Here is a 25,316-nt window from a genome sequence, read left to right on the forward strand (position 1 = left end):
TCTGAAAGAGATTCTTTATTGGTGGCCATACACAGTTGACTATACCTGCAATCTCCCTGTTTTCTTGTGATTCAGGAAAAAAATACAGAACCTAGACATTTAAAACATTGTCAATGTAATAATCACTACAGACTCACTGGATCTGTTAAAATTTTGTTAAAAATCTCCGAAGTCATGATGAACACAGTTATTGCAGCAACTTCATTTGAAAAAGTAATATAAATTAATGCACTAAAGACAAAAACATTGAAATACATCATCATAATGTAACAGCAGTAACTCATGACCACTGAATATGAAAAATTAAATTTTTAAAAAGTTATGTCAGAGAACTTGGGAATTTTTCACTTTAGCAAAACATTCTATTTATGTACCTCCAACTTCTATTATACAGTATACAATAAAATACTTTTAAAATATGACATTTAAATGTTTCATTTACACAAATAATATTGCCAATACTAACAAAAGTGATGCCCTTGAACATGAACTGCTCTGCTAATTATAATTTTTATATGTTTGACTTCATTTTACACTTTAATTAGCATACTAATCAGTTCTGTGCTGACAAATAGAGAAGGTCCTAGTCAAAATACTGTTTCTCAAAAGTAATGTATATCATATTGCTTGAAACTAAACAACCATATAAAAGTGGTAATCATTGATCTAAACATTGATTACGAAAGACAACTGGCATATATTCAGGCAGAGTGTTGAGTTCATGATGGTTTATTTACAACAAAAGGACTTTTATTGAAGCTAACATGATATATAAGTTTCTATATCAATTACTACGGTCTCTTAAAGTTATAAAAATATCATATAAAATACCACAGGCTTTAGAGGATATATCTTCATGTGGTTCGGATACTAGCAGCTGAAAAGTGTTTATAATTTAAAAATAAATAAACTATAGAGGTAAACCAGTTACAAAACAGCAGAGGACTGCGACAGTCACAGAGTGAAAAGAACTGTTGAATTACACAATAGCTAACAAAATGGTGAAGCCGTCGGATCAAAAGTTTTAAAAACCTCCTTCAGGGATCTGTCATCTGTTTCCCTACTGGGCTCACTGTCTGGAGTCGGGCTGCTCTGTCCCGGCTGCCTCACCTGCCTTGGATCACTGTATGGGGGTCTAATCAAGCCCGTTAAGGCTTGAATAGGAAGACTGTGCACTGCTGGGACCTGAACCTTCCCAGAGCTCCTGAGAGTATCTGCCTGTGTGTCAGCTGGCCCAGTAACAGTGCCTTCCACATTTGGAGTGGTTTTTGGTGGCAGGATTGCTTCTCCAGGACAAGGCTCTATTTTGTCATTATTTTTTAAACCACCACTTTTTCTCTGGTTCTCTGCATTTTCTCCTAAAGAAGCTGGGGCTAGTTCTGATGTAGGTGATGAACCCTGCTCCCTAGGGTCATATAAACTAATACCACTAAGGACAGAACTTGGTGTTCCCAGTGGAAGGCCTGCTGAAGACGAAAGCTTAGGGGCATATGGAGGCAGGGTCCCAGGACTTGAGCTGCTAGCAACTGCCCCTGAGGGCTGTGATGAACTGGGGTTTGATCTGGCTAACTGAGGGGCACTCTTTGATGTATGTGATTCCTTCATACCTACTTGATGAGACTCAGTACTGGGCAGTCTGTGAAGTCTGGGATCAAAATTCTTTTGCAATCTAGGATCTCCTAATTTACTTCCTGAACTATGCAAGTCTCCAAATTGTTCTAAGTAGCCTTCTCTATTTGCTGGAGTAGATTTGGCTTTGGCTGCTGATTTTGGATCTGTGGACAGTGGGTTTTGCTGAAGGTCACCTTTTGTGTTCCACAGCCTATGGAGCCTCTGGTCAGCTATAAGAGGGGGAAGAGGTAAGTTGATTGAAGATACTGGATCAGGCTTAGGTAAAGGTACTGGAAGCAAGTCTTCTGGAGCCCATACGATGTGCTTTGCAAAGTTGGGTTTGGTTAGGATGATGTCCATTTTGATGTGGCTGAACTGTCTCAATTGTGACCTTGGATCCTGCAGTGTTACGCCAGGTGGAGAATCCAAAGGTATTAAGAAAGCTTTTTCTCTCAATTCTCTTTCTGTATCTTCTTCATCATCATCTCCTCGTTTTTGTTTGATATTAGCACCAGCATTTGCATGATGTAAATCAAACTTTGCTCCACCAACAGAAGAGCCAGTGTGACCACTTCCATTCCCTCTTAGCTTCCTGGGATCCCATGCAAGTCTAAGATCTACTGGGACAGACTCAGAAGACTTTCTAATGTCTTGCCTTGGGATGTTTCTGAGTCTCGGGTCAACCACTTGACTTCCTTTACTTCTCTCTTTAGCAAGTCTCGGGTCAGTAGGAGTGCTGAGTTCTGTGGAAGGTTGCTGCTGACTCCTTAATGTTTCTGTTTGTTTCTGTAATGTTCTCAGTATTGACTTGACACTGCCTCCTTCTTCCTCTTCACTGCTGGAATACCAGTTACCTGTATCATCTAAATGTAGACAAAAACTTATTGTAAAGAACGAAGCATTCAATTTGGCCTTAAGATAAATAAATGCATACTATTTCTGAAATAAGTGTAGTCTAACTTCAAGAAAATCCACGATAGAAATGTCAAGTTTCCATACTGAACAAGATAAAATATGGTAAGGTAATTAACAATCAGCTGTTGTATTCTACACAGGAGGACCTGAGATTTTGAAACAAGTATACATCCTCTCAGTCAGAGAAAAGTCAGGACCTTTCATTCTAACTGGTCAAAGGAAACTCACAGTGTGTGGCAGGATTGGGAGGGGGGAGAAAAATATTCTTGGGAAGGCATTCTAAAATGTTTTGACTCTCTTCAAGCAATCCTTGAGCTTCATAACTCTGAATTTATCAAGATAACACGGGACTGGAAATAAAACAGATCACAATAATGATGGTTAAGGGAGTAATGAAAACTGAGCAAATGAGGGACAGGGTAGAAACTTATTAACACTTTATTATATTTTCAGATGTTTGATCAAAGCAATATATTAGCTCTTTAAAATTAAATTAAAATAACAAATAAACCTACTTCCTAAAAAAAACTGTATACTTTAACTTTATAAGAACACTTTTAGACTATTCCTCAAGCCATTAGAAGTAGGGTGGGCTAGACACAGCTTTTGGAAGAGCCTGGCTGTTGGAGCTATGCTCTCTAGCAGTGCAGGAAGGGGTTACAAACTGATGCTTCAATAGAGTGGTCCTCTTTTCTCTGCATGAAGGCTTACACAGGATGGTTCTGAACTGGCCACAGAGCATCAACTCTTCACATCCCAGTCAAAACATAGCATATACATACACACATTATCTACAGTTAATACATATATATATAATATATCTATATAGGGATATGATATATCCATCCTAGAACATCTTGGGTCAGTAGACTATCGTAGATATTTTCAGCTTTACCAAGTACATGAAACTTTAGTTACGGGATTAGTTGAACAGAGCAGTACTTACAAAAAGCAAGCATTGTTATTTAAGGTAAGATTTGGCTTTAAAAAAAATCTATATATACACACATATATATGTATGTATGTATGTACATGTGCATGTGTGTACGTATATATATACACACACATACATATACACACACATATATAGGTATGTATATCTCACAATGCCAAAAAGTTTTCCTCAGATCTCGGTGCCTGTAAAATCCACTTTTGGACACTAGATTTCTCTTCCCTCCTCTCTGACCTCCAGGAAGCATAAAGTTGGACTAGTGATTCACTTTTACTAGTTGTGGTTGTGGTTATTTTGAATATTTCTATATAGTAACTTCACTCCTCAAGTAGTTCTTACTTCTATCTTTAATTTTCATACCAATATATTTTTTGTTTTTCATATCAATGTATTTTATAAGCAGTCTGATGTCCTTTTTTTGGAATGAACAGAGTAATACATGGAGAGAAGAGTAGAGATTGCCCAACAGAAAACAGATATTAGGAATAGAATTAATAGCTTTTTATCAAAAGAGAAAAAGAACATTAAGATTTATAAAAATGAATACAAACATAAATCTAGCTGTTCAAGATTCTTTTTTTTTTTTTTTTTTTTTTGGTACTGGGGATTGAACCCAAGGGTGCTTAAGCACTGAGCCCCATCCCTAGTCCTTTTTATTTTGAGACAGGAACTTGATAAGTTGCTGAGGCTGACCTTAAACCTGTGCTCCTCCTGCCTCAGCCTCCTGAGGCACCTGGATTACAGGCCTGCGCCACCATGACTACCTCAAGATTATTTCTGTACACCGAGCAAACAACCTTTATCACCAATTATGTAATGGTACAGTATATAATTTTTATCATCTACAAGTTTTAATTTTCTTGCTTATTAAAACTTAAAAGTCTGTAAGACTTAATAGAAAGATTACCATTAAAGTGATTATTTTTAGGGCTGGGGATGTGGCTTGGTGCAAGAGCACTTCTCTGTTGCCTGGCACGTGTGAAGCCCGGGATTTGATCCCCACTATTAAAAAATAATCTGTTTGTAGTAGGAGGCGATAAACATTTTGTAAAAAATGGTTTTTATTTTAAGTTTTATCACTAAAAGAAGTAAATTTAAATTGTATAGGAAATTCACTTATTAGGAATCCCTCATTTACTTGTGATGTCAGATATAAGAAAAGCTAATGTTACCTTCTCTGAAAATGTCACAAATAATGTTCATATAATAGCTTGGAGTTATTTAACACTAGTGTTGCTTAATTTTATATGGTTATTCATAAATTTAATGTTTAAGAGTGGCCAAACATATAAATTTTGTAATTCACAAAAAGAACTGAATATATTAAACTTTTCTCAACCTTACCTAAATAAACTAATTGCTGTACACTTACCAATGTAAAAAAAAATACTAAGATAAACTTGTTTCCATATGATCTTTTTATATTAAAATATTTTTTTTTTTGGTTTTGGTTTTGGTTTGGTTTTATTTTTGTGGTGCTGGGGATCAAACCCAGGGCCCTCATGAATGCTAGACAAGCACTCCACCACTGAGCCATATCCCTAGACCAAAATAGTATTTCTTAAAAACATAGAAGAAGTATATACTCTATGCCCATAAAAATTTCTCTGATAATTGAATCATTCTGAAGTAGAGCTAGAAGTCAAAATCTCCAAACTTGAAGACACCATTTTTCTGTTTTATTTCTTTTCTTCCTGAAAAAAGAAAAATCTTGGTTGCTTGCAAATATGATCACCTTGGTCTTGAACTTCAGTTTTAAATGTATTCATAGGTTCAAGTCAAACCTTTTTGAAATTAATTATTATTTTGGAGGGAAGAGGCACTGAGGATTAAACCTAGGGCACTTTGCCACTAAATTATATCCCCAGGCCTTTTTTTATTTTGAGACACAGTCTCACTAAGTTGCTTGGGACCTTGCTAAATTGCTGAGGCTGGCCTTGAACCTGTGATTGCTCCTACCTCAGCCTCCAAAGTTGCTTGGATCACAGATGTGCACCAGCTTGCCTGCCTACAATTAGGTAAAGCATTAAAGCATTAATGCCACTGAAACTGCAAGCAGTTCTAAAAAGATGGGGGCTATGAGGCTAACTGTAGATAGTTCAAAGGAACTAATTTTCACATTTTAATGTACTCAAATAGGTAAAATGCTATTAAGTACCTGACATACCTTCTTCCTTGCTTGGTGTCCTCTGAGGGTGGTTGCTAGCTAATTCTTCATCTTCTTGGTATCTCTGAGTAAGTCGGAGGAAAAGAGCTCTCTGCACAGCAGGGAGGAGCCCTGGAGCAGACAGCTGGCTATGGCCTGTCAGGCTACCACTGGTGTCAGGCCCGCTCCCCAGGTTAGGTGGATCCTCAGCAACGCAGGGCTGCTGCTGGGCAAATTCTCCATGCCACATCCCATCTGCAGACAACAGGGAAGAGAAGACACCGCATGAACACAAACCCCATCAGAGACCTAGGAGATTGAAATTTTAATAATCATCACATTGGATTCTCTAGGCATTATGTAACTTTTAAGTATTATTAAAAGTTATGTAAAGTTCTACTTTTTCTATTGTTTTGGTGAAATGAGAACATATTTTAAGATTTCAATAGCAACAGTTTCATTTGGCTTTATACATTTCTATCAATATTTTTAACAAAAAAATAGAACTCAATATTTTAAATTAGAAATGAGTTATTTCAAAAGGTAAACTTACCACCGGAGTTATTGGGAGGCTGAAAATTATGGAGAGCATGCTGTGAATAGTAACTATCATAAAACTCAGCTGGGTTTTGCAGGGACTCATAATTGGTGTTGAGCTGCATTTCCCCAGGAATCTGCTGGTATGATGAGCTTGGAGAGCCGTGGTTCTCTCTGGGTACTTTCACAGCATGTCCTGGAAAGCCTGGTGAGTGGTAAGCCCCACTCACACTTGATGGTGTCAAGGGTGTATCTGATTGAACAGGACCTCCTGCTTGACTGTGAGGACCTACAACTTCAGATGGGCTCTGTGGCACTGATAGACCTGAAGGCCCTACACATGGGTGATGTCCAGGGGAGCCTGGGTGCATCACAGGACTATTTCGTCCCTGAGACATGTTAGGTCCAGGACCTGGACTTGACCCAGAACTGTAGATATGCTGAGAACATGGACTGCTTCCCTGAAATTGTGGTCCTGGTGGTGAGGCACTGTTATAAAATGCTGGTGGTCTGTAGATAGAAAAAAAGGATGTTTCTTAGTTCAAAGAAAAGGGACAAATAAGAATATTTCCACACATAAATAGATACTGGGTATGATTTGCCATATCCAAAGAGGATAACATGTGTTTAAGAAACAATTTGTTCTATATCATCTGTTAAGTGGAAACACTACTCATGCCTCTTATTTTCATTTTAGCTCAGTTTTAAAAATTACTGCTTATTACTGGTTGTTCTAAAACATACTCATTAGTACAGATATTTTGGAAAACACAGAACAGTACAAAAGCAAATAAGCATCACTTCTAATCCCATCATCCAGAGATGAAATTTTTGATCAGTTCTGTCCTCTCCTTTTTCTAGGCATATGTACACTTTTCTTACAACAAAATTAGAATCATACTCATATATATATAACTTTTCACTATAATTTCTAATGAGTTATTGCTGGCATTTAAAAGGTTTTTAGTCTCTGAATGTTGCTTTTCTTTCTGGACATCTTGCTAATTTATTATTTCTCTCTCTCTCTCTTTTTTTTTTTTTTTTGTACTGGGGATTGGACCCAGAGGTGCTTAACCACTAAGCCACACCCTAGTCCTACATTTTATTTAGAGACAGGGTCTTGCTGAGTTGCTTAGGGCCTCACCAAGTTGCTGAGGCTGGCTCTGAACTCTCTATCCTTTGGTTTCTAATTTACTATTTCTAATAGTTTTGGCAGTAAAATCCTTTGGGTTTACTGAAACTGCCAATAATGAGTCTGCCTCTCCACTTCTAATCTTTATACTCTTAAATTCTTTCTCTCATGTTATTACCTGGGATTTGTTATACAATATTAGCAAAATAGTAGACCTACTTGTCTTCTTAACTTTAATGGTTCACATTAATAGTGACATTTACTCATCTGCTGAGACCTCAAAGCTTCCCTGTGTATTCAGGGTTGAAAAAATAATCAGTAAGGGACTTATGGTGCACAGACCCTAAGGGATGGGCAGCAGAGTTGGAATAGTATTGTTAAAAATTGGAAATCTATAGTGAGCTTACTCACAGGTTTTCCTCTAATAGCCTAAGAAACTACTTTTCAAAAAGAACCAAACACACTGGAGACATAGTATCCACTATTTAAAGACATTATCAATAAAAATGTAGGCTCATAATCAGGTGGGAGGAATGCCAATCCATCCACCTGGCAGTGTCCTATGTTGACAGGTTTCTGAAGTTCTGCAAAGGTTTTGTTTTAAGTGCCTGGGGTTTAAGAAACATTTGTGCTCCAATTGTTTGCACAGAAGTACAGTGCTATCTAGCATTTGTGAGGCCCTGCATTCCACTCCCAGCCTGCACACACGTGCACGCACACACACACACATTCTTGAAGTGGGGACAAAGAACAAGAATGCGTGCCAGATGTTATCTCTACCTTATGTTAACTGCACAATTAATTTGAAATGCAACTTAGTATCTTAATAAAAATATTTAGGGGAAAATTTTCTGCCATTTGCAAAGTTTTAACTTACTTCTTCCCAATTTTATGTGCTAAATCCACAGTTGGTTTTACAACTATTTCAAAAAGAGATGGAATTTTTTTGAAATCATCAGAGAGATCTGTCTGAAAATCATCTTCAGGATCAGAAAAGGGAAAATGCTCTGGTGGGGTTGGCAGAAGCCCAACTCCAGGAGGTGGTTTGGGAAGAGGAGTTATGCCACGCTTTCTAAGTTCTTCTAATTCTCGTTCATCTTCATTTATAAGTTCTTCATCCATATTCAACACCTAGAAATAATGGGTAAAGATTACTATTTCAAAATAAGCTTTCTCACATTAAAAACTGTGAGGACTTTAGTTAACTAGTTTAGAAACAGAAAAATACATTATTAAAGTTGAAATGGGTCAGAGGTAGCTAATCCTTATGTTCAATAAATGGAATGAGATAGTCAGGTGCAGTAGTGCATGCCTGTAATTAATCTCAGTGACTCAGGGAAGCTGAGGTCAGAGAATTCCAAGTTCGAGGCCAGCATCCACTTGCTCTGAGCAAGTTAACAAGATCCTTTCTCAAAATGAAAAAACAGAGGACTGGGGATGTAGCTCACCAGTAAAGTGCCCTGGGTTCAATCTCCAGTACCATTCTCCTCCCCCATCAAAAACAAAACAAAACAAACAGAATGAGGTTCCAAGAGGTAAGGGATGTTGCTCAAAGTAAATAAGTTTTTAAATGCAGAAAAAGATTGAAAATTCCTAATTTCTAATCGAGTAAAATTCAGTTTTTCTAACACGTGATATTAATAGAATAAAACATCAAATAACAAATCCTCAATATCTTATCAGATTTCCACAAAATTTACTTTATAAAATATGATACAAGTCAAATTAATCTGTGGAGAAATGTAACAAATACTCAAGGTACAATAATGCTACTCACTTTGTCCAAAAGCTTCTTTGTTTCTTTTGTTAGATCATCATGGGAGAATTTACAGTTGTCTCCTTGATAACATTTTGCTCCACTATGATAAAACTTGCATGGGAATTCATGTAAACAAAAATATTAAGGAACAGACAGTAAAATCAAGGTCTAATTTTTTTAAACTAAAAATGTAACTGTTATATAAGATAATTAACTTCTAAAGATATGCTGTAAAACAATGTGCTTACAGCTAACAATACTGTATTGTACCTTTTTAAAACCTTGTTCAGAGGATATTAAACCTTGTTCAGAGGTTCATATTTAGTGTTCTTACTACAATAAAAAATTATACTAAATCAATAGAACTATATGGTATAATATGCTGAAGCTTCTATAACTATATAGATAATTTATTGCCTTTTTAAAGATTAATATTTTAATTATACAGAAATAGTCAAAAAGGTTTTTTTTGTTTTGTTTTGTTTTTGTTTTTTTGTGGTGCTGGGGATCGAACCCAGGGCCCTGTGCTTGTAAGGCAAGCACTTTACCAACTGAGCTATCTCCCCAGCCCCTTAAAAAAATTTTAATCTATTATTCTATTAAAAATAGAAACCACTTTTTAAAAAGAAAAAATGATAATGATTGTATCAAATACTACAGTATAATTATGTAGATCCTACTACTTTTTAAAAAATATATATTTTTTTTAGTTGTCAATGGATTTCTCTTACTTATTTTACTATGTGGTGCTGAGAATTGAACCCTATGCCTCACACATGCTAGGCAAGTGCTCTATCACTGAGCTACAACCCCAGCCTGGAGCTGCTACTTTCTACAATAAAATATATAGAATATATAAATTTTATAGCAAGAATTTATATCTATGATGAAAATAATGAGGCTTGATATGTCATACTTAAGTTTCTAGAAACAAACTTCTAAGAAAATAGATCTGGAAGAAAACTGAAAGTACATCATTTTGGGGTGGTGTAGGCCCAGGGAATACCTATTACTTCAATCATAATGACAAAGTCAAAGGAGAAAAAAAGCATACAATCATCTTGGAGGATGCAAAAGGCTATTGATAAAATTCAAAACTGTAGCATGGGATGTAACTTGGAAGTAGCATACTTGCCTAATATACACAAGGCCCTAGATTCAATCCCTAATACCATGAAGAAAAAAAGACTTCAAAATCCTTTTTTTGTTTGTTTCTTTTTAAATTAAAAAAAAATTCTTGGTAAAAATAAGAATTTACTTCCTTGATATTTAAAAATCAGTCTTAAAATTATAGCTACAAGCCAAAATAAAAAGGACATTATCATCAAACCACATCTTCCACAATCACTATAACCTAACATTATTCCAAAAGCATACACAGTACAATTAAAGTGAAATCTGAGGTATAAATACTGTGAATGGAATAAAATAATCACTGTTTACAAATGGCATGAATATATATATATATATATTCTACCAAATATCAAACATACTCTGTTAATGGGGAATAGTTAAATAGCACAAGAGATAGGAAGCAGAATTGTGTATTTTTTTAAAAATTAGGATCTGGTGAAAGTACCTTTTACTTGCTCTATTGCCCAAGCTGACCCCAAACTCACAAAGCCCCTGCCTCAATCTCCCAAAGAGATGGGATTCTAGGCATGTGCCATACCACCCAGCCAAAGGTACTAGACATTAGTTAAGGTGAGACAGTGAGTTAACCATTTGGAAAAAACAAGGTCCTTGCTGCAAAATAGAGCCCAAAATAGAATTAAGGATGTAAATGTTAAGTAAAACAATAAAATCTTCATAATCATAGATCTCATTTTTCTAAAAACTTATGTCCTTGAATATATATACATGTATACAGTCTCTCATACACCTATAATTTAGCATAGAAAAATGTCTGGAAGGTTTAAGTCATATTGTAGGTATGGTTATCTCTGAAGAATGACATTACTTGATACTTTTTTTAAAAGTTAGTTTAAAAGTTATCAAACATATGCCAAAATAAAGATAAGAAAATTAACTTCCTCATGCTGACCATGGAGGGTCAACCATTTTCATCATTTAGCAGTTCTGTGAGGTCTGCATAATCCCTACACTCTCTTCGCAACTCACTCCAAACACTCGAGAATTTTAAAGCATATTCCAAACATGTTTCATCTGTAAATATTTCCATATCTATTTCAAACAGACAAAAGATACTTTTTCTTACCAATCATAACTTCATTATCAACTTGAAAAACTTACTGCATTAATTGTAACTAGTACCCAGTCAATATAGGAAGTTGTCAGACTTTTTAAGAAAATGTCTTTTTATGCCAGCTGTGGTGGAGCATGCCTATAATCCCAGCAGCTGGCGGGTGCCGAGGCAGGAGGATTCAAAGTTTACGGCCACCTGGGCAATTTAGTGAGGCCCCAAGCAACTTAGTGAGACCCTGTCTCAAAAAAAATTTTTAAAAAGGGCTGGGGATGTAGCTCAGTGGAAAGCACCCCTGGGTTCAACTCCTGGTACCAAAAAAAAAAAAAAAAGAAAAAATCGTATCTAGAAAAATAAATATGAGAAATCAATATATCACAGCATACAAAGTAGCAAAGCAAAGCAACACAGATATGAAGGCAAACAAATTCATGGCACCAAAAAGAAAATCTAGGGGGAAAAATATGTGTAAGTAAACATTCTGGGTCTGATAAAGATGGAGTTTCAAGTCCCTGGGGAGACTTTCATTGGTCATAAGCTGCAGCAAGCAAACATCTTAGGTATTTTGGGGAAAATTAACATGGAAAGGTACATAATGTGTGTGTTCTTAAATGGACCACTACACTATATATAATGAAATTCCCATTTGGATAGGAGCAAGAGTATAATTTAAATGTATATATCTCCAAAAGGAAAGGAGGGGAGAATATATGGTATTTATCACTCGGTAGAAGATTTGATGAGACTAATTTTATAATTTTCAACAATGATAATTTTTTTGAATAATATAATAGTATTTTAATATATTAATTATAATTTCCTAGAAGAAGAAATTGGGTCAAATGATACATACATTTTAAAGATCATTGCTACATATTAATAAATTACATTCCAGAAAGATTATACCAAGTTATACTCCTATCAGATGTGAATGTTTTAAAAGGCACTCCTCATTAATAATCTGAAATATAGAAACTTAAAGAATAAAATATATTTAGCCATTATATTAGCAAAGTTGCTGGGTTTTTTTCCCTAATGGTAATATACTATGTTGGTTCTCTAATACAAAATGATAATTTATTAATTATGAACCTAAGTAAAATAAATAAGTTGTAAGATAAATACTTTTCCAACTATTTCTTCAGGATGCACAGTCTCTTAAAATATTTTAAGCAGATTATTTTTAACACAAAGTACCTTTTTAAATATAGTTTTCCCTAAGGGAATTTATTTCATTTCCCTAAAGAGCAAAATCCAGTTTGCCTATTCTGGATTTATGTAATGTGTTGTTTTAAATGTAAAACCAAGCTAAGATTTCTAAGTTGTATTTATGATTTTTTTAAAACCACAACGATACTTTAAAACTTCAATATTCTGGCTAAAATACATCTTTAATAAAGGATATTATGCATATAAATGCAGTTCTCTCCTTTGGTACAGTATCCCTGTAAATAAAATTTGCAGATCTCTTTTCTCTTCTCCAACTCTGCATCATGATCAAATTTACACTGATCTCCCTATTTAAAAAAAAAGTGAGAAATGAAAAACAAACAACGAAACATTAGAAGTTTATTTCCTCCATAAGATTTCATAATGTAATTATGGTCATTCTCTTAGTCTTTAAATAATGAGTTAATAATAACACAAATGATCCACTGCCCAAGCAGTGGACATGGCTATGTGCAGTGAGGCAGCAGAGTGAGCAAGGCCTCAGAGGACACTGCCCACCAGCATTCACCATTTTGAGCTGACTTTCCAAATGGGAACTTATTTAGCCTCTTGGTGTCATATATACATGGGAATAATAACAGTAACTACGTAAGGTCACTGAAGCATTAAATTATTTCCTATTCATTGAAGTATTTGCCACACTGTCAGTACTTGACATAAATATTAAAATAATTGTTAAATAAAATCTGATTTCTATAAATTATGCTAGTGTCACAGAATATAATTAAATGAGCTCTAGTGTATAGTAATTTCATGATACATTTTAAAGAATTAGTTTTATTACAACTATATGAGAAATGAAAAAAATTAACCACTCCCACCAGACTTCAAATATTAAAGACTATTTTTGGAAGTCAGAATGACTTGTGACACCCCTTACATATGTTGTTACCTTAATACATCTTCCTTCCAAGAAGTATTTACAGATTTGCTTTCCTTTGTGTTCCACGGTGTGCTGGTTAATAAATTCCTGAGTCATCACCTTCCATTTTTTCCCTGGTTTACTGTACTGCAAGAAAAATTTTCATTTAAATGAAACATATGAAATATTAACAGGTATTAAAATATATAGTTAAATGGGTCTGGACAGCAGTACAAACTGACTAATAAGGTTAATCAAGATTGAACATTGTGATACTATTCATTTAACTGGAGAGAGACATATTTCTAGTATGCTGCTTGTTGCTACTACTGGTGGAAAAGACGTGACTTCTATTTTAATGAGAATGTAGTACGTAAAACAAAGTTACAAAAAACTGAAAATATCACAATAATACTGTTTTGGCAAAGATGCCACAAAATATGTGCTCTCATGTACTGCTGAGAGTAAATTATATACGTATTAGACCCAGGGACAACAACCCTAGGTCCAATCCCCAGCACTGCAAAAACAAATTAATTAAATATGCATGCAGTCTGACATATAATTTGTAGTTTTCAGGATTATATTGAAGGAATTCTCAGAAAGGCAAACAGATTTATCTATAAAAATTATTACTAAATAATTACATACATAGTAACAACAAACAAAAACCAGAAACAACACATCGAAAAGTTAAACATTTTATACATATGTTTAGGTAGTGGAATGTTATACAGTCATTAAATCATGTGATAGAGAACTTTGGGATATAAGGAAATGCTTACAATACCTTATTAAGTGAAAAACTGATCCCAATTTTAAAATAATAAATAAAGGCAAAGAAAAAAAGACTCAATATACTGCCACATTTTAGTGTATGTATTTGGATGGTGGGACTAGAGGTTTTGTAAGTACGTGTTTTTTCTGTTCTACAAGAAAAAAAAAAAAAAAAAGCCAAAATAAACTTTTCCTCCTCTTAAAAAAAAAGGAAAATAAAAGAAGAAACAAGCATTATTAACTTTTAAGTTTAAAATTAAATAGATTTCTTTTTCATTATTTCTTAAAAAATTTTTTTTTAATTTTTTTTAAATCTCAGTATTTCTTTTCCTTCGTTCTCCCCAGTCCTGCTCTATTCCATATAAAAATACTGTGTAAAAACACTGCATGAAAGTATTAGGTACTGGTACTGAGATGAGCTAAATATAATGAGCTATATGCATACACTTTATAAAACAATATTGTTTTTCAAGCACCTAGTATGCACTGTGCCTTGCACATCACAGGTATTTGCTCTTTGATTGGATTGCTTTTCCCCCTTTCCCTTAGTTTGCAAGATGCAGCACAATGCAGAATCTACTGAAAATAATTTCAGAGCAAACACATAAAGCAAGAGATAGCCAACTAAAATGCGATCCTCAGCACTCATAGCTGATAATGGATTACTATAAGAATTCTGAAAAATGTACAAGAATATTGAATAATTAGATAATCATATAGATTTGATTCTTGAGGTTTTTCTGGTACTGGTGATTGAACTCAGGGTCACCCAACCACTGAACCACTCCCCAGGCCTATTTTGTATTTTGTTTAGAGACAGGGTCTCACTGAGTTGCTTAGCACCTTGCCTTTGCTGAGGCTGGCTTTGAACTCAAGATCCTCCTGCCTCAGCTCCCGAGCTGATGGGATTACAGGTGAGTACCACCGTGCCTGGTGGAGGTTCTTTTTTAAAATATAAGTATCCTCGAATTGCCCCAGGAAAACACAATGAAATTACTTCTGATACAGTCGTTTAAAATATCTGAAATCTGCATAAAGTTGATTCATAAACATTTTTATAGTTGGGCCTGGATTCATTTAGAATAGTTGAATATAAATGACCAGCTCACATATGCCTTCTGTACAAAGAACTGTGGCTATGATAAAATATGCAGCCACAGAGATTGCATTATGCAAAGTGACATGAGCCAACTTGAAGAATGAGTCTGAAGTTGAAAAGTAAAAAATTAGCAGGTCACTGTGGTACATGCCTATAATCCCACCAACTCAGGAGGTCAAGGCAGGAAGACTGCAAGGTCAAGATCAACCTCAGCAATTTAGTGAAGCCCTAAGCAACTTAGCAAGACCTGTCTCAAAATTAAAAAAGGTTGGGGATGTAGCTCAGTGGTAAAGTACCCTTGGGTTTAGTCTCCAGTACCAAAAAAGAAAAGTGAAAAAATAGGTAATCTCTCTCCCTTCCTCTCCTCCTCCTCCCACCACACACACACATACTGAAAATGCAACAAATAGAATTTATGTTTCATTAATAACTCTTTGTCAACATTTCTTTCCAACACTGCTTCACTATTTTAATAAAGGATGGAAGTAGATTTGTTTAGTTCTACAGTTCAGTTCAGTTTAAACAGGTACAAAATATCTCAGTAACATAAACTATGGGGGCATCTTGGCTATAATACTATAATCAAAGTACTCTGGAAAATCTAAAGATCACAGCTGTTAACACCTCTTTAAACAGTATACTAAGCAGAACATCTTAAGAAATTTCTGCCCATAATCTTCAAACTTTTAAATGAGGAAAACAAACATTTTCAAATTACAACATATAGTTCATTTAAGGTTGCAGCTTTAAATAACCCACTCCTGACTCTGTAAAATCCAATCGAATCTCAGTTACAGTGGCAGAATCTAATCCACAGTTACTGTAGTTGAAATGTACATGTTCAGCCAGGCATGGTGGTCCACGCCTGTAATCCCAGCAGCTCCAGACTGAGGCAGGAGGATGGAGAGTTCAAAGCCAGCCTCAGCAAAAGCGAGGTGCTAAGCAACTCAGTGAGACCTGTCTCTAAATAAAATACAAAATGGAGATGTGGCTCAGTGATCAAGGGCCCCTGAGTTCAATCCCTAGTACCACCCCACAAAAAGAAATGTACATGCTCAGATTTCAATTCAACACACTGAATGAAGAGCTACTTCTGCAAGGTATGTAAGTTTATCCTTCCAGCCATTTATATCCCTTCCCTTCCTTTCATACTTTCCACTGGAATAAGTAAGTTGATTTACCATTGCCTCCCTTCTTGGTTCTGCTTCATGTTGAGCTGTTAGAAGTTTACTGCTATTTGTGTCTGGGGAAGAGGACTCATAAGAAAGGAATGCCAAGGGAGGACTAACGGGATATAGTTTTGCTTTGAAACATCTCAATTTTACTTTAAGGTTCTTTCACACATATTAATTTTATTTCAAGGTCACCTAAATTTGTACCTCTATGCTACAATCATGACTAATTAAAACAATTCTTGGTTAGGGGAAGTTTATAATCCTTTGATCTGAGCTGGACATTTTTCATTTACCAGGAAAGAGATGTTAAAATCACAATGCTTTCTTTGCAACCAAATATATTAAGAGATGAAAAAACTCCATTCTTCCTTATATATAAATTCTCAGTACCTCTTGGAAGTCATCCATTCCTGAAAAAACATTGGGCCCTTTATTAACTCTTCCCCCACGGTCTTTTCGTTTGATTTTCTTCGGCAAACCACGTCCACGACCAATATTAAAACTTTTAATCCTCTGTTCAGTACCTAAAAAAGTTGAAATGTATTCAAATATTATAGAAAAACAACACATCTAACAATATATTAGTTTATGAAGAACAGTGTATTTTAATAGTCTATAGTATATAGTGTATCCTTTTATTTCTCCTCAGATTCCATGAAAAAATTTTAACTGAATTTTTACATTTTAAATGTAAAATGTTCTTGTTCCTTTGTTTCCAAAGGGATGCTAACAACATAGGAAGGAGCAAGAATATTCATAGCTAGAGAAGCCAACACTAGTATTTTTTCTTTTAATTTTCCTTAGGGGCTGGGGAGATAGCTCAACTGGTAGAGTGCTTGTCCTCACAAGCACAAGGCCCTGAGTTCGATCCCCAGTACCACAAAAAAAAAAAAAAAAAAAAAAAAAAAAAAAAAAAAAATTTCCTTAGGATAGGAAGTCTTTGTCTCTTTTTTTTTAAGCCATTTTGTTTTTAAAGAGGGGTAGGTATTATATTCATATTTAAGGAATACATTATAGATATCAGTGGATAATTTGGAGCAAACCAAATTTCTACTGATAATTTCGAACAGATATATATACATGTACATCTCCAACTAAAAATCATACTAGTTTTTGCTTTTGAAAATTTTGGTATTTAAAAGTATTTAAAAAGATACTCCAATTTTAAAAAATTTTATGTTAGGATGGTAAGTTACATTACAAAGTAATTTCTCATTTTGCCAAAGTCATGTTGAACTGTTAAGTGCTCTAATATCTTTAAAATCTACAATACAACCAATAAACATCAAAAAATCATTCAATATCATTAACAGAAATTTAAAAAATTAAAGCTTTTTAAAATAATAATGTAATTTTCACCTCAAAGAATAATAAACCTCATTGTTGGTAGGACTTGGAGAAGTCTGCTGGTAGGACTTGGAGAAGTCTGCACCTTCACACACTGATGAGGGTGTTGTGGTTATAAACTGGAATGTCACTTTTTTGGCTTTCCACTTGGCATTTGAATCAAAAAATCTTCAAATGTGTATCTATGTCTTTTGACTTTGCAAATTTATTTTTCATAATTTATTCTTAATAAAAATGTTGGCTAATATGTTTTCTGAGATATGTACAACTGAGTTTATTGCAGGGTCAATCACAGAACTGGAACAACAACAACTAGTTGCAAAATGAATCCCATATAATCACTGTAGTTCCAAACATACCTAACAATTTGTTAAGGCAAATTATGGTACATCTATTTAACTGAATAGAATACAGGTGTTAAAAGCTATTCATTAACTTAAGAGTAACTAAGATAATTCAGAGACAAGGGAGAAAAACAAGGTACAACAATATGTATAGTTTTTTGTTGAAAATAATGGTCAGAAAAATTATGGAAGAATGTGGGCCCAAAATAGTGATAATCATTATCTTTGGGTAATAGACATTCAAATTATGCTGATTTATCTCTAATCACTACAACATTATCTTTTCTACACAAGAGAAGTTGTCTACATTGACCATATATCACTTTCATAAAAGGAAATGCCCCATTCTTTAAAATGACAAACAAGGAAGAGCTTGAAAGTAAAAAAACCCTGTGAAAGTGATAAAGAATTTTCTCCATGCTACTCATCTTATCCAAGTGGGATTATCCCTGATACGGCTACAAATGGACTCCAGGGACACATTTATCTGTTACAATAGCCTGCATGTAGATAAATTCCTTTTTCTTTAGTTCAACTAAGCCTTGATTCATATTTTCAAAGGAATTTTGCTAGAAAATCAAGAAAACAAAGCCATAGAAATAATAAAATTTACTCATAACTGACTCCTTTATTCAAAAATAAAGGACAGTTACACAAGGTGTGACAGATCCCTACTTCACCTCAGCCTCAACATGCTCCAGTAGACTCATTAACAAGCAGAGACTTGTTTTTTTGTTTTTATTCTCAGTACTAGGGCTTGACCAAGTGGGTGCTCTACCACTGAGCTACACCCCCAGTTCTTTTTCTTTTGAGACAGGGTCTCACTAAATTGCCCATGCTGGCCTGGAATTTGTGATCCTCTTGCCTCAGTGTTCTGAGATGCTAGGATTATAGGTATGCGCCACCATGCCCAGCTCAACTAGCCAGTACATAAGACTGAATTGAGCCTTCATTGACCTATAGTTTCTTCATCTATTGTCTCTAGCTAGCAACTTGTACTGGTCTCTCCAGGGACCAGGTACTTCAATATAGCAAGTGATCACTGCAAAAATTTCTTAGATTATGTTCATCTTCTTAATCTAAAAGGATCCACAGCCCCATGAACATTTGCCTAGCAAAGATGAACACTACAGTTCCCAATATTGTTTTTCCTGGTCTCAGATATAAATAATACATAGGTTAACAAAGATAGCTGCATATGGATATCATACAGAAGGGAAGAATATAAGAAAGTTTCATCATGATATTATACAGATTGATTTGTAGCCTCAAGGCCTATAGAAAAAGGAAAATCAATCTAGGTACCATAAGAATTAGCAAATCTTGAGAAGGCTAAGACACTTCTCAGTTTTCACTCTGCATCTTGCTGTTTCAGAAAGTTTCTCATATTCTAGAAGACTGATTTCAGACTCACCTTGCTGAGCTCCTTTCAGCCTTGGCTTTTTCCCTGGTTCTTTAGAAAATGATGACCCTAAGGAAGTACTTGAGGTTTCTTTAGCTTGTCTGTACTGTTTCAGTTGACTGGCAAAATCCTCCTCTGTTTCCTGACTGTAGTTACCGAAGTTGTCATCACTGTAGTTACCAAAGTTGTCGTCACTATAGGCACTGTACTCGTCATATTCTTTACTTTTAAACTTCTTGTTATGTTGATCCTTCTTTGATGTCATGTAGCTTCCTGATAAATGTCCGTGCTAAATGAAGATGGACAATCATTATAAGGATTTTTCAATTATATATAGCAGTTAACAGTAATACATGGTATCTTTTCACCCCCGTAAATTGGGAGAAAAGAAGACAAAAGACAATTATTAGTTCTGCTTCTTGATAAGTACATCCCTCTGACACTATTTAACACTACATTCAGAAGGCTAAATGCTACTGACGATATGAAACATTATGATCTTCATTCTTTAGCTTCTGTTTTCCATGTTCTATGTCTCAATATCCATATGCACAGGAATACCTAAAATTCATACCATCATACACAAATTCCTTCTCCAAAATAAAAATGAAAAGGACTTTTGAAGATAAGGAAAAGATCATAAAATCATTTGAGGAGGTACAGCAAAATATTTAGGAGAATAAAATATTCTTCTAAAACTGAAAAATTCTAAAATGACATTATGTTTAATAAAAAACTGTATGTGTGGGAAATTTTATAAAAGAAAAATGTTTACCTAAGGTCTAATAGGAAAACAGAGCTTTACCTAATGGTGAGAAAGCTCATCATTAGGACTGTTCATCACAACAAACATTCATTTTATTGCTTCCTTACTAAAGCATGGGAAAACAAAAAGTACAATTTAGCACTAGAAGTTTATTTAATGATAGTGTTCAAGTCTGTCTCTTTCACTTAAGTATTTTTTATTAATTCTATCACATCCTTAATATTTTTTAATCAAGCAAGAAAAATTGCACATAATTACAACTTGAGGATCTGGAAAAACCTGGACCATGCTTCATCATTAGCTTAATGCATGTTAAATGTGAGATATATTCTAAAATTTACCTAATTAACTAAAAGCATAATGCTTTTCAACTTTTAAATGAAGACAATTTAATGAAACTTCACTTGGCAACCTCAACTATATAGCAGGCAATAGAGAAAATATGGAAATAACCCTAACAAACAAAATAATTTGGTTTCTAAACTAACAAGAAATTAGTAACACCAAATTAGGAGAAAGAATAGAGCTTTTATAAATAAAAGTAATGGCATCATTACTTTATTAGAACAAAATTAATAACTTTTATAATGAGGATTTTGTATGACACAACATACTTAAGTTGTAAAATCATGTTTTCAATTGTTTTGTTTAAAACATTTCAAATAATTTTTGAACTTAAAGAGGTTGATGTCATCTATCTTTAAAATTTAATATTTCCCCATTTCCCAATTACATAGGATAATGTGTAATGATGTGCTGTAAGATGAACTATATTTCCCCAAATTTCTCATGTGGGATCCCAAACCCCCACTATTTCAGAATGTGACTATTTGGAGACAGGGTTTTTAAAGAGGTCATTAAGTTAATGAGACTATTAGAGTGTCATCTCATCCAATTGACTGGTGTCTTTGTAAGAAGAGGAAATCTGGGCACAGAGAGACACTTGGTATGCTAATGCACAGAGGTAAGACCATGAAAAGTCAAAGCAGTGAGAAGGCAGCCGTCTCCAGAACATGGGAGGAGGCTTAGAATAGACCCTTCCCCTACGCCCTCAGAGGAAACCAGTCCTGTTGGCACCTTGATCTTGGACTTTCACCCTTCAGACTGTGGCCAGTCTCAGTGTAAATGGCAAAACTAGCAAACTAACATGCAATGTATTCTTTATTTTCAAAGATTTAGAATCTGCAATACACCTCTGAAAAGGCATTTTTCAAAATATCAGAAAACAAAAAGTATAATGGAAAGATTTATTTTTTTCCTTTAAAAGGCAATACCTCAGGGGCTGGGGATATAGCTCAGTTGGTAGAGTGCTTGCCTCACGTGCACAAGGCCCTGGGTTCAATCCCCAGCACCACAAAAAAAAAAAAAAAAAAAAAAAAAAAAAGGTGATACCTCAAAACTACAACCCGTTTTCAAATTAAAAAAGAAAAGAAATAACAAGTAATAACAAGTGTTGGAAAGGATGTGGAGAAGTTTACATTACTAATGGAGATGTAAATGTTTTTCTCTGCTGAAAATAGTTTGGCACTTCCTCTGAAAGTTAAAGGTAGAATAACCATATGAGAGTTTTAAAGATGGCGGAATAGAGGAGGTCGCTTTCCTGGCTGCTCCATGGCATGAAACCAAGAAAGCAGATAGGCGCTTCTCAGCAAGGTCGGTGAAAAACAAAAAAGCAGAGGGGGGTGTGCTATTTTGGAATTTAAAACTGGACATTCAAAGCAGACTGGGGACTCAGGGTTGGATGTAATAAAAAAAGGAAGAAATTCCCAGCAGTACAGCCACCGCCATGGCAGGACCAGAAGTACCAGCCATAGCAGTCCCTCGCAAGCAAAGTGGAAGGACATGGGCATTAAAGGAAACTGCATTTTTAGGAGGCCTGAGGCATGTCTGGGTATGGAGCGTTTGGAGATCAAAGAAATTGCCCAACTAAACTGAAAGACACACTGCACAATATCCTTCTGCTGCAGGAAAGAAGCCACCATCTGTCCAAGCAGTGAGTGGATGACAAAGGAAGGAACCATTTGTAGCTGCAGCATAGGGGCTGGTAGCTGAGGAAACCAATTCTTGGAAAACCTGAGTTTGGCCCAAAATACAGACCCAGTAAACACATACTGCATGACATAGAGTGCACTTAAGTGACCAAGAGAAAATCAAACGTGGAGAGAGGTTTACATAGGAGATGACTGGTCCTAGAAACCTACCTGGAGCTCCCCCACTCCCTCCAATTGAGCTGCTTATAGGACCATCTGGGAGAGTCCCATCTGGCTGGGAACTCATAAGGGTGGGCATAAGAGAGATTGAGTTTGGAGACGGAACTCAAGACCAGGAAATGTGGGGTCCACAGGTGACATAGGGGACTAAGAATTGGCTCTTACACCACATGAGTGAAACCCAGGAGAGATCCAACATGGACTGGCAATTACTAGGCCCTGGAGGTGAACTGATTTAAAATCTCCAGATCAACTGGCATTCAGTGAAGAGATTAGAGCCCATCTAAGCCTAAACCCTACCTTCAGGAATTTTGCCCATAGGATTACCTCTCACTCCAGCAAGGTGGACCATCACACTCCAGATAACCCCACCTAAAACTGCTAAGAAGAGAAACTGAGAATATTTTGAACTCAAACAGAAAGAATTCTTTAATTTTTTGTTTGTTTCTTTCTTTCTTGAGGTGCTGGGGATTGAACCTAGGGCCTTGTGTTTACAAGGCAAGCACTCTACCAACTGAGCTACATCCTCAGTCCTCTTTAATTTTTCAATGAGATATTTTTCTCTTTTTTCTTTTTTTTTTTTTTCTTTTCTCTGTTTAATTATGACCTTAATGGTACATGGACATTTATACATACCCATATTTAGTTTTTCACTCATTTCTACCATTTTTGAAGCCAGTTATTTTTTTATGGATCAGTCTGTCAAGGACTAGATGTTTGATTTGTATATTTTGATATTCTTTTATTTTATTTTTATTAATTTTAAAAAATTTTATTTTATGTATATTTTTCTCTTACCTGTTTCCCTTGATTCTATTTCTCTTTTCTTCCACTAACAGTCAAACTCTACTGTTCTCTCTTTCATTCTTCCTTTAATCTTTATATTCTATCTCTTCTCCTTTTCCCTCACAATAATCATATCCTACATCACTTCTGTTCTCTCCCTGTCTATCATTTGAAAATTGTAAACCCTTTTGCAAACTTGCTGTTTTTATTGCAGGCAATAATTGATGATGCAATTTGTTTAGTGTGACAATTAATACTGTAGGCACCATAGCAGGAACTATTTAATTTAATACTGTATATTGTTTGCTTTGATTGTTGTTATCATTTCTCTCCCCCTACACAGTGAGGTACTGAAAACTTTCAGGGACATTATAAGTCCACAGGGTAGAAACTCTACTGCCTCACATATATACTATTAGATGGGTAGCCAAACAAACAATATGAAAAAGCAAGGAAACAAATCACTCCAAACAAATCAAGATACTTCATAATAGAATACATCAACACCACAGTAGAAGAAATGTCAGAGAAGGAGTTTAGAATGTATGTAGTTAAACTGATCTGCAAAGTAAGGGACAGTATAAGGAGTGAAATCAGAGAGAAAATACAGGAAATAAAAGATAACTTCAATAAAGAGAGAGATTCTGAAAAAAAAAAAAAAAAAAAAAAAAAAAGCAGAAAGCCTGAAAATTAAGGAATCAATAAACCAAATTAAAAATTCAACTGAAAGCATCACCAAAAGACTAGATCACTTGGAAGACAGTTTCAGGTAATGAGGACAAAATATATAATCTTAAAAACAAAACTGACTGTGGAGAAAAGATGTCAAGAGACCATGAACAGAATTTCCAAGAAATATGAGATAACCTGAAAAGACCAAATGTAAGATTTATTGGGGTAGATGAAGGCTCAGAGATATAAACAAAAGGAATGCACAAACTTTCAAAGAGATAGTATCAGGAAATTTCCCAAACCTAAAGAATGAAATGGAAAATCAAATCCAGGAAGCTTACAGGACCCCAAATATAAAAATTACAAGAGACCCACACCAAGGCACATTATTATGAAAATGCCTACCACATAGAATAAGGATAGAGTTTTAAAGGCTGCCAGAGAAAAATGACAGGTAACATTTAGAGGGAAACCAATCTGAATCTCAGCTGATCTATCAACCCAGACCCTCAGAGCTAGGAAGTCATAGAATAATATATACCAAGCTCTAAATGAAAATAGATGCCAGCCAAGAATACTATACCCAGTAAAATTATACAAAAATTAAAGTAAAGGTATTGTGTCCATTTACAACTAAAAAGACCAAATTAAAATAAGAATTGATGATGAAATAAAAATCCTCCATGATAAACAAGTTTAAAACAATCCACAACTAGAAAGCCTGTACTACAAAACATGCTCAATAAGATATTTCATGAAGAAGAAATGAAAAATAAAAATGAAAACCAGAAAAGAGAGGAACTACACTAAAAGAATAGTGAATCAATGGAGAAACTAATTCAAATTAAAAAACAGAAATAAATCAAAATGACAGGGAATAAAAATCAAATCTCAATAATAACACTGAATGTACATGGCCTAACCTCATCAATCAAAAGACAGACTGGCAGGTTGGATTAAAAATTAAGACACAACAATGTGCTGTCTCTAAGAGACTCACTTCATAGGCAAAGACATCCACAGACTGAAGGTAAAAGGATAGAAAAAAAAATTGATAAATTCTTAGCCAACTAACAAAGAGCAAGAGAAAATTAAAATTACTACAATTTGTGATGAAAAGGAAGCCTCACAAAGGACAATAGTGAAATGCAGAAGATAATCAGAAACTATTTTTTGAAAGTTTATACTTCAATAAAATAGAAAATCTTGACAATATCAATAGATTTCTAGAGACATATGACCTACCAAGATTGAATTAGGAAGACACAGAAAATTTAAACAGATCAATTTCAAGTAATGAGATTGAAGATGCCATCAAAAGTCTACCAAGAAAGAAACGCCCAGGATCAGATGGATTCTCATTTGAGTTCTTTGAGACCTTCAAAGAACAA

The 25,316-nt window shown here is 34.9% G+C and overlaps 1 protein-coding gene across 3 annotated transcripts in view; it reads right to left on the reverse strand.

Annotated features, from left to right (window-relative positions):
* ZC3H6 (zinc finger CCCH-type containing 6) overlaps positions 1-25,316 on the reverse strand; it is a 61,051-nt gene continuing 35,735 nt past the window's right edge. For 2 of the 3 annotated variants that reach the window (XM_079110645.1, XM_079110646.1), the window contains exons 4-12: positions 19,504-19,780; positions 16,789-16,922; positions 13,378-13,494; positions 12,659-12,772; positions 9,071-9,178; positions 8,171-8,424; positions 6,178-6,671; positions 5,637-5,879; positions 1-2,474 (exon numbers count right to left, since the gene is read on the reverse strand). In XM_079110645.1, the coding sequence (XP_078966771.1) occupies positions 991-2,474; positions 5,637-5,879; positions 6,178-6,671; positions 8,171-8,424; positions 9,071-9,178; positions 12,659-12,772; positions 13,378-13,494; positions 16,789-16,922; positions 19,504-19,780 (3,225 nt within the window). In that variant the 3' untranslated portion in view covers positions 1-990. The remainder of the gene's footprint in view (positions 2,475-5,636; positions 5,880-6,177; positions 6,672-8,170; positions 8,425-9,070; positions 9,179-12,658; positions 12,773-13,377; positions 13,495-16,788; positions 16,923-19,503; positions 19,781-25,316) is intronic. The other variant, XM_079110647.1, reaches the window with a different exon arrangement.

This window comes from Sciurus vulgaris (genome assembly GCF_902686455.1).
Source record: "Sciurus vulgaris genome assembly, chromosome: 14".
Lineage (NCBI taxonomy): Eukaryota > Metazoa > Chordata > Mammalia > Rodentia > Sciuridae > Sciurus > Sciurus vulgaris.